This window comes from Myiozetetes cayanensis, unplaced genomic scaffold (genome assembly GCF_022539395.1).
Source record: "Myiozetetes cayanensis isolate MyiCay16 unplaced genomic scaffold, myiCay2020 scf6-25, whole genome shotgun sequence".
NCBI classification, from domain to species: domain Eukaryota; kingdom Metazoa; phylum Chordata; class Aves; order Passeriformes; family Tyrannidae; genus Myiozetetes; species Myiozetetes cayanensis.
The window spans coordinates 35,228,742-35,241,305 of NW_026087853.1; the positions used below are offsets into that span (position 1 = coordinate 35,228,742).

Sequence of the window (12,564 nt, forward strand, 5' to 3'; positions counted from 1 at the left end):
AGACAAAGTGTTGCTTGTTTTATGGTGAGACCTTTTAATTCTGATAAAGATGATTGACACATTATGGTTTTCTCTGGACTGAAACAAAGCAAAGACTTGCATTACTCATTGTAAATGTCTTTTATAGACAGCTGTTGAGTAACTATCCACGCAGCTCACTGCAGGAGGAAGATCTGTTTTATAATAAGCTAATGTCTATATGGATTTTTTTTTTCCCTAGATATTTAATATCTTTTCTTGGGGAATATTGATTGTAGGAGAAAAAGAATTTTGGTTCCAGTCAGGCAAATCAGTTAAATTTGTGCTTATCTTCAGTATTAAGGCAGTGGGGCCTATACTGAATTGCTTTGGTGCACTGAGGACACTGTGCTGTTTTTGTAGTCTGAACTGCTTCTATTAGGTAGGAAGAAGGACATTGAGATGTAAGTCTTGTAAATAAAAAGGTAAGCCTTTTTATTAACATTTGTTTAATGTCCCCAATATTGTCTTTTTCTAGTATTACAAGGCATTGCAAAAGGAATACATCAGTGATGATCATGACAGAGTTCTCTCTGTGACAGCGCTCTCAGTTCAGATGTTCACTGTACCCACTCTGGTATGTTCAGCCTGTCTCTGCAAGAAATGCAAAACAAGTCTGAGAATTGCTAGCAGTACCACCTTTGCAGACTGTTGTGATTGGCAGAGAGTCTTTATGCATTGCTGAGGTTGAATATGAATGATTTTGAGATTTGTTACGGGCTGATATGAAAGCAGGAGCTTGAGTTGATGTGAAAATTCGTTACAGAACGTAGAGGGAATGCAAATAAGTATAAGTTTTAGGCACATCATAGTCTGCATTAATCCTCTGTATCTATTTACTGTTCACATTTACCTTCTTAAGTAACCTTAAAAACAGGGCAAGGGGGTAAAAAATGGTTAAATGTCTTTTTGTGGGGGTGAAATATGTTAAATCCACTGTGTGTGTGTAAATATACTGTGAGTTTTAAAGGTTATGTGTTTCTTGCCCGAAGTACTAATGTAAAAGTCCTTTCCTACATGATCTTTCAAGAAAAAACTAACATATCCATTATATAGATACTGTCATAGTTGAACAAGCCTACAAAGTTGATAGCAGCTGTGTTCCTACATAATAAATACTGAGTTTTTTATCTTGGACTCTTTGCAAATGCTTAAAATAATTTCTAATCAGAAGAACTGAATTCAAAGGAAAAAAATATGTTTCTAATTCTCTTCAACAAAATAGTAGGAAGAAAAAATTTTCACTTTCTTCTTGCAGGCTCGACATCTTATTGAAGAGCAAAATGTAATCACCACCATTACAGAGACACTCCTAGAAGTGCTTCCAGAGTACCTAGACAAAAATGACAAGTTCAACTTCCAAGGCTACAGTCAGGACAAACTGAATCGGGTATATGCAGTAATATATGACCTCAGGTAAGTGTAAAGCTGAGAAGCTAGAGCAATTCTCAGAATATTGGTAGTAGGATGAGGTGTTTCAATTCAGGAACTGATGATAAAACTGCTTTAAAAACAAACCCAAGATTAAACCCCTCAAAAACACATGTGAAATTTTAATGGGTTTTTTTTCAGTGGAAATTTAAAATACCAACATTTTATTCTATAAGGACATATTTTGATTTTCACTGATACAATTGCATATAACATTTACATTAATAAACAAAATATATCTAAGACAGTATGGGGAATTTGGCTCCTATTCATTATCATTCTGAGAAAGCTATATAATCCTTATCTGCTTAGGATTTTCTACTCATACAGGTACCAAATTAGTCTAATAAATTGAGTAATGTAAAAGCAAACCACCCCAAATACTTTGGAATTTAAAAGATCTGTTAATTTGAAATTACAGAGTCACACCAAACTACTAGCAACTCTAGTATTTGGTGAGAGTTTTCTGAGTAGTTTTGAGATGGGGAGGGTGATGTGATGTGACAATGCAGTTGATTGTATTAAACCAAAAAACACTTGAAATACAAGCATAAGCAGAAGAGAGGTCTGGGCAAAGGATGATAATGTTTTCTTTGGGGACAGGTATGTCTTAGTCAGCAAGCCTACATTATGGACAGACCGCCTGAGGGAGCGTTTTTTGGAAGGATTTGTTTCTTTCCTAAGGATTCTAACTTGCATGCAGGTACAATGCATTTAAATAATTTCCCTCTCATATTCTGTTATAAAGGTATTACAGCTCTTCTGTTTGCTCTTCTTTTTGTCCATAACAATGTTGTGGATAGAAACATGCAATTACGGTGTCAAATTCTTCAATCCCTGTCTTGGGTGGGTGCAAAAGTCATGTTTACTTTATAGAAATAATACTCACCAGTTTTAGCTACATGTATCCAAACAACCTGGATTTTACAATTTGGCTGTGGGATTTTGTGTTGTTTTAGGCCTGTGGTCACTGATTTAGCTTGAGTATTTTGTGGAATCTTCATTTCAGGGAATGGAAGAGATAAAAAGACAGATCGGTCAGCACATTGAGGTGGACCCTGACTGGGAAGCAGCTATTGCTATACAGATGCAGCTCAAGAACATTCTTTTGATGTTCCAGGAGTGGTGTGCCTGTGATGTAAGTGTATCAGTTTTGTGGGATTCTTACAAGCGTGCCTTCTGTGAATATTCCTCAGGGCTTTTTAAATAGCAACCTTTTTAAAAAGCTGACTATTGTTCAATATAGTTCTCCACAAAAAAATGAGCCTGAGAGAATTAATCTACAGTGTGGCAAAGAGAGAAAGGATGGACTGCATGATTTTTAAATATAACTTATGCATTTACTTTAAATTCTAGGAAGAGCTGTTGCTGAGGGCCTACAGAGAATGCCATAAAGCTGTGATGAGGTGCAGCACAAACGGCCGCTCTCGGGAAAAGACAGTGTTTCACTTATGTGGCCATACCCTGGAGAGCAGACCTTACAGAGTGTCTGCAGATCCTGTCAGCATACATTTGCCACTGTCTAGAACTCTTGCTGGTAGGTGCTGTATTTTGATTGCTGTTTAAATTGTGTTTATCATCCATCTGTATTTCTTTACTCCAGAAGGCATTTGGATTTAGTGTTTCACAGATGAGTTACTCTCTGACTTTCTGACATTCTCGTGATTAGGCAAATGTGTTCTCCATATGTTCCATATGTTTTTTCTCAATAAAACATTTACCATGGAGGCCCAAAGATGTTTTTTTTTTCAAACGAGAGAGAGAGAAGAAAGTCAGACAAGAAGGAAAATTTTCCCTTTTTAATGAGATCATCAATTTTCTCTGGACTATTTGAATTTATGTGGTTTTCTGTTTCTATTGCTACCTGCTTTGTCTAAATGAATGTTCACTATTATTACTGTATCTCAAATTTATTTGCCAGCCATGTATATCTTAGGACTGTTAAAATGCTCTTCCTAAAAGAAATACGTTTGCACCATGCCAGGACAGATTTCCAGTCAGAATACAAGGGATCACAGCAGTGGGTGATGCCTGCTTTCTGTAGAAAACAAATGAAATCATATGCTATTAAGCTGTAGATTCTTTATCACATCATTTGATATCAAGATACCATCTGTTAAGCCTTGTAGTCTTGAAATTCATTTACTACTGACATCTGATTTAAATGTGAAATAGTAATTTTGCTAATACTGTTTAGCACCTCAGTTTAAATGGTGTTAATTAATTCACTCAATGAGGACTGGTGAGAACTGCTGTGATAATGTAGTAGATCTTCTATCTTAAAAAAAAAGGAAAGTAGGAAGTCTCCTAAATAAACTGACTTCTTTTCTGTAATTCTCTGAGTTGTAGATGATTTAGCCAACTTCTAGAAAGGGTTGGAGGAGAACCTTCACTGATATTGACTTATTTTCTAATTTTTCTTCCTATTGGTTTTTGTAGGTCTTCATGTACGATTAAGCAAGACTGGAGCCATCTCAAGATTGCATGAGTTTGTTTCTCCTGTAAGATTTTTTTTTTTTTCTACTTCAAATGCTTCTTGTGATTTATATTCTGGGAAGAAAAAGCCTAAAATTATATCCTGTAACCTTCAAGGCTCACACACAAGTTATTTTGCCGCTGTCAATATGTCTTTGTTCACTAGAACTTACCTTTCTGAAATCATCAACAGACTTATTCTTGCTTGATTTTTTTTTCCTTCTTTTTTAAATTCTAGGAAGAATTTCAAGTGGAGCTTCTAGTAGAATATCCTTTGCGGTGTCTTGTCTTGGTGGCTCAGGTTGCTGCAGAGATGTGGAGAAGGAATGGACTCTCCCTGATAAGCCAGGTACTCCCTTACCGTATTCAGTGGCAAGTTGGTCCTAAGGCGATGCAAGAGTTTCTCAGTTATGCTCCCAGGGGTGGTTTCATCCAGTGCAGAGAGGGATCACAGGTGTCACTCCTACACTAAATAGAAAGGTTTCTAGGTGGGAATTTAGATTACTTGGTTTTATTTCCAGCTTCAGTGATGGCTTGCCTCCCTGGACCTTGTATTAGATAAGTATTTCCGTCTCTGTTATGACTGTGTCTTACTCTTTGAAACAGTAGTAATGTTACAGGTGTCTACTTGTAAGCTACTTTCAGATCTCATAATCACTGCATAAGTACTGTTAGTACTATTGTTAGAAGTTTCTCTTGGTGTACGGAAATTATTATCTGCAAGAATTAAACTATTTTACTATCACAGTTTTGAGAGCCATATAGCTGGACATACATTTTCTAATACTTGGGACTTTTATTCCAAGACTAAACGTAAAAGGAGGAGTCTACCCTTGCATTTGCCTGCTTAGCTTGACTTCAGTTTTTTTTATTCCTCTGATGGCAGAAATTCTCTGCTGATCTTGCACAGGACCCTTTGGTGAAATCAAAGTAAATATCGGTAGCACCCTGTAAAATTGTCTTTGAGAACTGGGGGAGGAGGAGGATGTTTCTACTTTAATCAGTAGCAGCCATTAGAATTATGTTCTCTTGGAAGGGAAAGTATGTCATAGATTTTCTCTGCCTAGATGAAAAAACATTTAGCACTTCCATCAAAGTAAACATTTATTTTGAAAGAAATATTCCTTTTCTCAGTAATGATGTGGTACAGTTTAAAAAACCTCAGAGATTAACTGGTACATATTTGATAGTGCATTGCTTTATATCTCTGCTTAAATTTTCCTTTCCTGTTCCTCAGGTATTCTATTACCAAGATGTTAAATGCAGAGAAGAAATGTATGATAAAGACATCATCATGCTCCAGGTATAATGTTTTGAATCATTGCTTTCTTGTCTTATAAAACTTTCCTGTAATTTAAAAAAAAGTAATGTTAAAAATTTATATTAAATTTATATTAAATTTGCATGATCTCTTGGTGAAAGGCAAAGTTGTTTTCTTTTTTAATGGCTGAATAACTGTAATAGTAACTGATGTTCTTATTAGTTTGGTTTTTTTGATAGATAGGTGCATCTCTTATGGATCCGAACCAGTTCCTCCTGTTGATGCTGCAGAGATACGAGCTTGCTGATGCTTTCAAAAAGATCAAACCCACCAAAGATCAGGTAAGTAGCAAGGTTTCCTGATGGGTAGTTTGTCAGCTTTGGGTTTGTAGAAGCTTACTCAAAATTAGCACACAAATTTTGTTCCCTTTGACCCTTATTTCATAGAGCATCACCAAAATCCATGTAAATAACTTCACCATAAAATTTCCATGTCTCTTAGGCTATGTTACATGCTTTTATTTTGGCTGGAAGTTTCTTGCGTTGTTTTGCTACTTCTTGAGGCTTGAACTTTGATATAACCCTTCATTTGGGATACTTTTTTAGCTGTTGTTTCTTTTCCTGCCTCTGAATCTTGCACTTCAGTTGCTGAGTGAAATCTCCTCTACAAGTGCAGACACTTCTAGCAGCTTGTTGAAAGTTTCTTCTTACAGTATGGTGCTTCACTGAAGTAGTAGATCTGTGTCATTTGATGGATTTTCCTGCAGTTTTGTGGGTTTTTTTAAACTGATTTCTCTATCTCTTGTAGGATTTAATCAAACAATATAACATTTTAATAGAAGAGATGCTACAGATTCTCATCTATGTTGTGGGTAAGTTTCATTTCTCTTGTCTTAGTAATGGATTATTAATTTAACAAAATCGGCTTGATGACTTTCTTTAACATAGATGGTATGGAGAATATACTGGAGAGTGCCTATTTTAAATATGTGATTCAGTAACACAAATATTTGTCAACTGCAAGCAGTAGGGGTTACATGGTAAAAAAAGTTGTTAGATAATATCATAATTGACATTAAAGTAGAATATGAAGAGAAAGTCCATCTTGGCCCATTTTGTTAGGAAGCTGGACTTTTTTACTCTCACACAGTTGGGACAGGTTTCTGACAAATGCCGATACTGCAACATTCCAGCAATAGCACTATCACTTCAGAAAATTCAGATTTGCTTTATACCTGTCATATTTGCCATTTTCCTTTGGATTCACTCTGACAGGGGAAAGATATGTTCCTGGAATCAGCAATGTGACAAAAGAAGATGTTATAATGAGAGAAATCATCCATCTGTTATGTATTGAACCAATGGCCCACAGTGCAATTACTAAGTCTCTGCCTGAAAATGTGAGTCCTGATTTATTTACTTTTTTCCTTCCTTTAATTTTTCTTGGTTTGTCTTCTTTAGCTTTCTTATCTTAATACAGATTTTATTTCTGATTAAAAGCTTAAATGTTAGTTTCAGAATTACAAAATCACATGACAAAGGGGCTTACACACATTACTGATGTAAAGGTAAATGTCATAGTTTCAATTATGAATAGGTATGGAAAGGTTTATGTAGGAATTATGTTTTTTGATTAAGAGGGGGAATTTTTTAGAATATTTAGCTACAGTTCATAGAATCATAGAATCAAACAGGCTGGAAAAGACCTCTGAGATCATCAAGTCCAACCCTTGATCCAACACCGCTGTGATTACTAGACCGTGGCACTAAATGCCATATCCAGTCTCATGTTGAAAACCTCCAGGGACGGTGAATCCATCACCTCCCTGGGCAGCCCATTCCAACGTCTGATCACTCTCTCTGTAAAAAAACTTTTCCTAATATTCAACCTAAATCTCCCATGGCACTGCTTAAGACCATGCCCTCTTGTCCTCCTAGTTCTTCTAGATTCAAAAAGAAAAGTTCTAAAACTTTCTGTGTTGGCCCTATAGGACCATGCAGCTGAGTTCCATTCGGCCCTGTGTGCCATCAGTAAATTTGATCCTATAATTTTGATCATTTAAACCTGTGGAGATCAATTCAAAGTCAGGTGTTGTGCAGGTCTATTTGAAAACACAGATTTCCCGGTCATTCTATTCCAATTGTTGAAAATTCAAGCAAAGCGTAGAGATGTGGATTAGATTTTATAGTTTGTGCGAGTTTTGAGGGCTGGCAATTAATGCAAAAAGCTACAGTTTATTGTAAATTAAATAGTCTGTAATATTATCATAATATCCCCATTCACAGTTTTAAAATAACTGAACCTCCATTTTCCCCTCCATTGAGGTTGGGTAACTGCCCTGTTTCTAGAGATCAGCTCAGTTATTAATAAAGTTTTACATGATTAACTGAAAATATTAACCATTTTTGGTACTTCCTTGGAACTTGTCAATTATGAATATCTGCTTTCTGATTAACAGTGGGCAAAATATATTAATTAATGAATTAGGGAATTATCTAAATCTACCTGTTTTTATTACACATAGCATAATACTGAAGATACTCATATATTTATTCCAAACCAAATTTTTTACCAGGAGAACAATGAAACTGGCTTGGAGAATGTAATTGATAAAGTGGCTACGTTTAAGTAAGTTCTTAATGTTGTTTCATAAGTAGCTGGGATGTGAAGTGGTTTATGTGGGTTAAACAAGCTGAACTGTGCAGTCTCTGTTCAGCTAACATTTTACTGTCTTGAAGTATGTATGTTGGCAAGTGTGCATAGGAAAGAAAAGTGTATGGAGTATCCTAAGCTACTGTTGCTTCTCTCCTTTTGCCACCCTTTTTCCTCAAATTCGGTTTAAGGAGTCCCAGGAGTTTAATAATCTTATGTCCTATAATGTTTAAATGGGTTTTTTTGTTGTTGTTTTTTTTCTTTTTTTTCCGAAGATGGCTAGGAACATTAACAATTCTCATTGTACTCTTGACAAATGTTACTTAGTTGCTAACTTTCTGTTATTTTCAGATGGGAGTTAATTTCATATACATGTGCGTATATGTATGTATGCTGGTATAGAACAATCAGTTGTAGTAGTTGAGAAAAACTAGTTCAAATGTCTGCTATTTTTGTGAGAAAAATATCTTGTTTTAATTATTTTAGTGTACTTCATTTTAAATTTCATGTGACTTGCTTTTTAATTTTTTAACTAAGAATAACTATAGATGTACCTAGGAATTTTACTTTGAGAATTCTATGGATGGTGCAGAAAATCTCCCTGTCTGGAAAGTAGCTGTTTGTAGTACTTGTTTTGTAGTTTGCTTAAAGAAAGGAATGAATTTTATATAATAACATCCAGTGTCTGAAATTCTAAGCCATAAAGTTTAAAAGAATTTTCAGAGGCTATATTGTGTACTGTAGATGATGTATAGACTAGATATGTTTTGCAACTGGATGGGATTTACAGTAGTTAGCAGTCTTGAAAATTAAAGACTGATAAACATACTCACTCCTTGCTTTTTTTTAAGTTATTGAAGTAACCATCACTATTCTACTTGCTATTAGAAAATAAATTGTGTTACTGGTTTGTTTACATTTAAAGATGTGCTGAACGTACATTACTAATCTGTGTGTCATGAAATATTTCTCTGCAAGGAAACCAGGTGTCTCTGGCCATGGAGTTTATGAACTGAAAGATGAGTGCTTGAAGGAATTCAATATGTTCTTTTATCACTATACCAAGACCCAGCACAGCAAGGTGAGCAGTGTAAGATTCACTCTCAAAGGTTAAAGAATAGCATACACTTATCAGCGTCTAAAGAATTTTACCAAATCAGAGGAGGCAATGGAATGTAAAGAAACTGATTCAGTAAAGAGTGTATTCTGCTAACTTTAAATGTTTAATGAAGTTAAGGTTGTCAATACAAATTGTTGTGGTGTGGTTTGCTTTAGTGTTTCCCCTATGGTGACTCCTATATTAACTCTCTTAACTCTTTATGCTAAGAATTATCTTTGTACTAGGAAACACCAAACTTTGCTTTCGTAACTCTTACTGAGGAAGCAGATATGTCCAATTATTTAACTCTACTACAAATTTAAATGCAAAATGTGATGTTGTTAAGCAGATCTCGGTTAGACAACCAGATATTCACTATATATCTTGCCAGATTTCTAGTGTAGGGTTTCTCATTGTTTCATTGCGTACTTCTGTAGAGGTGCTGATACAACGACACTGCTTTTTCTGTAGGCCGAGCATACGCAAAAGAAAAGAAGAAAACAAGAAAACAGGGATGAAGGTAAAAATTTGAAACTGATGACTCAAAAAATGTGATAATTCAGTAGTGTTATGTTCTTGCATGTGTATAATGAGCTTTTGGGAGATGTCTTGTGACTTAACTGTGGATAGCTGAGTTCATATTAAATTTGTGTTCATATTAAGATTTGTGTTTACAGATAGAACTAAGTACTTGTGATCGATTGTTTAGCTTAGTTTGCCTGTGGTTCCTATAAGAACTTAGTTTTGGTTTCTATAAGTACTTAGTTGTGGTTTATATAAGTACTTAGCTTTGCTAAAGATGACAGCTGTCTTAGGTGAACAGTTGTGTTTGTCATAGTTTTATTAATTCAAAAGTCCAGGTTTTCTTCACTGAAAGTAGTATTTTTGTGCTCTCTACTTTTTGCCTGCAGTCTTGGGTGGAATGCCAGCTCAGTAATACATTTGCACATCTCCATTTTCTAGCACTGCCACCACCTCCTCCTCCAGACTTCAGTCCTGCCTTCAGCAACGTGGTGAGGATTCTGAACTGTGATGTGATGATGCACATCCTGCGGACCCTTCTTCAGAGAGCAGTGGAACTGGAAACCCACTTGTGGACTGAGGCTATGATCCAAATGGTATGGTCAGCCTTAGTCATCTTCCCGTGCCCATTCTATTCTGACCATGTTAACTGCTTATGATAAGATCAAAATATGTAAAAATAACTTTGAATGATAAGGATTTAGTTTTTATTCCCAAACCTGCTTTTATAAATCTTATCGATGAGGAAAATATTTCTAATTATCTATCTCCATTGTGAAATAAAAACATAGTACACAATAGTATTAAATAGGAAATATTCTCCAATTTTCTATTTTTCTTTCCTACCTTTGTTGCCTGATCACTGAAGCTGTTTCAATATGTAATTCTGCTTGCCTCATCATCTTCTTGAAACTTCATGTGCAATTAAGTAACCCTTTGATAATCTTAAAGAAATTGGAGTTGCTTCATTTTGTAAGCACATAAATGTCTTTAGGGCCTCAGTGATGGAATAAAGTAATTTTTGTATTTAAACAATAATTTTACCACATTGACTTTATGCTTTAAAAAAAAGGAATTAATGACACTGTTGAAAGGTACTTTTTTGGGTGGTTGTTTGGTTTGTTCGCTTTTGGAAGTTGTAGTTATAATATTTATAGAATTATAGATGTGAATTTACAGATTACTTGAAATAATCAGTTTTGCTCACTAGAGTGCATAAATTGTTTAATTATTTTCCTTACCTGCAAAGTTTTGGGTTATGGAATTAAGCAATTAAAGTGGGTGCAAGTTTATTCATTGTAGTGCAACTAATACGCAGTAAATTTATATTGTGCATTTTTATTTCACATACCATGTATGATCTCTACACTTTTTCAGGTGTTTTACCATGGATATAATCAGCATATAGTACAGAACTATATTAAATGCTCTTACTATAAACCCCAGTTTTCCTTATCTCTAACATTGGATGACACTTGGTATTTTTGTCTTTTTTTCAGGTGCTCCATCTCCTTTCTTTAGGGTTACTAGAAGAGAAGCAGCAATTACAGAAGTCTCCAGAGGAAGAAGTATCCTTTGATTTTTATCACAAAGCAACACGTATGTTTTATTTTCTAAAATAAATAAACTAGAAGAAATTACGTAGTGGCTTTAGTCAGATTTTACTTTTTGCTTTATATTAAAACCTGATAAAATATCTTAAAAAAAATAATCAAGAAACCAGGTTTGGACTAGCTGTGACTAATTGTCACTTGTGAGATGCAACAGAGATAAGACTTGTTTAGATTGGAAAAGACCTTTAAGATGATTAAGTCCACCTGTTAACCTGCTGCTGCCAAATGCACCACTAAACCATGTTCCTAAACATCACATCTTAAGTGTGTTTTAAACACCTCCTATGTGAATAAATACATGAAACTAGTGAAGTGCCTTTATTGAATTTTTTTAAAATGTTGTTTGAAATGTGAGTTTGAAAAATACTCTCATTTAACTTTATTTTAAATTTTTTTCTTATTGTCGAGTAAAGAGAAGTATCAGCATGGCACTGAACGTATTTCCATTTAAGAAACTCCCTGTCAACTATAACAATAAATTCAAATTAGTTAGATGCTAGAGAATGCTTTGCCACCTTTAGTTTTGCAGAACTGGAAAACCCAAACCCCATTTTACACATAAAGGATGCAAAAATAATCAGTATTTTTGTAAGAAGGCTCTTACAGAGAAGTGATTTAATTAAAAAAACCCAGTTTTTTAATGTATTTGTCTCCCTACTGAAAATGTGCAAATTAATTTCTTGTAGAATGTGCTGCAGTACAAATATCGTTGAAGGGAATGGTCTCAATTTTAAAGCATGCTTGTGCTAGAGAAGGACCTAGAACACTATGAACCAGTCACCAAGTTTTAAGGAAGGAAATAATTCCTATAATAATAGGAGATTGTGGGATGGAAATAAACTTATGCATGCTAAGCTGTTAGCAAACTTAGATAAGCTACAAGAGCTTTACTGCTTCCCTTGGAAGTGAAAAGCAATTCTTTTTTAAGCAGAAATTATTAAGCAAAGAATTTCTAAAGCAGAAATTACTTATCTACAAGGGGATAGATTATACTTTATATAAATGGAATAAACAGATGAAATTAAACCAGAAAAGTTCAGGTATGTGTGTTACATAATTAGCAATATTTTAAGGCATGTCCGTGGTTGTAAATACATGAAGTCGCTTTTCTGTTTTTCACTTTGTAAAGGAATGGGAAGCTCAGCCTTAAATGCTGTGAACGTATTAATGCTTCTGGAAAAATTGAAGAGGGTTCCTCAGTTAGAGGCACAGAAGGACACAGTCAATTGGATACTGCAGGTACACAATGGAGAGATAAGTATGGTCTGATCTCAGTAATGAAGAAAGCTGTTATGAAAGAGGTTATGATTCCTACATACAATCCAGTGTTTACAGCTGCAGTGATTTCTTGAAGTTTAATCTACTGCAACATTTTTTCCCCACAGACCAGGTGGTTTCCTGAATACTGTGTTAACACTTACAAGTCACTGCACTTCCTATTGCTAATTTCAAGTGCTGGGTTATTCTTTAATTAGAAAGGCACCATAAAAATT

General features: G+C 34.9%; 1 protein-coding gene across 4 annotated transcripts in view; it reads left to right on the plus strand.

Moving 5' to 3' along the window:
• Nucleotides 1–12,564, plus strand: part of UBR1 (ubiquitin protein ligase E3 component n-recognin 1) — a 60,747-nt gene that overhangs the window by 24,795 nt on the left and 23,388 nt on the right. For all 4 annotated transcript variants that reach the window (XM_050335342.1, XM_050335344.1, XM_050335343.1 and 1 more), the window contains exons 11-27: nucleotides 497–595; nucleotides 1,277–1,434; nucleotides 2,053–2,152; nucleotides 2,459–2,587; nucleotides 2,806–2,986; nucleotides 3,889–3,950; nucleotides 4,163–4,273; nucleotides 5,162–5,227; nucleotides 5,425–5,526; nucleotides 5,993–6,056; nucleotides 6,460–6,584; nucleotides 7,761–7,813; nucleotides 8,816–8,918; nucleotides 9,408–9,456; nucleotides 9,900–10,054; nucleotides 10,958–11,057; nucleotides 12,201–12,310. In XM_050335342.1, coding sequence (XP_050191299.1) covers nucleotides 497–595; nucleotides 1,277–1,434; nucleotides 2,053–2,152; nucleotides 2,459–2,587; nucleotides 2,806–2,986; nucleotides 3,889–3,950; nucleotides 4,163–4,273; nucleotides 5,162–5,227; nucleotides 5,425–5,526; nucleotides 5,993–6,056; nucleotides 6,460–6,584; nucleotides 7,761–7,813; nucleotides 8,816–8,918; nucleotides 9,408–9,456; nucleotides 9,900–10,054; nucleotides 10,958–11,057; nucleotides 12,201–12,310 — 1,767 coding nt within the window. The remainder of the gene's footprint in view (nucleotides 1–496; nucleotides 596–1,276; nucleotides 1,435–2,052; nucleotides 2,153–2,458; nucleotides 2,588–2,805; nucleotides 2,987–3,888; nucleotides 3,951–4,162; nucleotides 4,274–5,161; nucleotides 5,228–5,424; nucleotides 5,527–5,992; nucleotides 6,057–6,459; nucleotides 6,585–7,760; nucleotides 7,814–8,815; nucleotides 8,919–9,407; nucleotides 9,457–9,899; nucleotides 10,055–10,957; nucleotides 11,058–12,200; nucleotides 12,311–12,564) is intronic.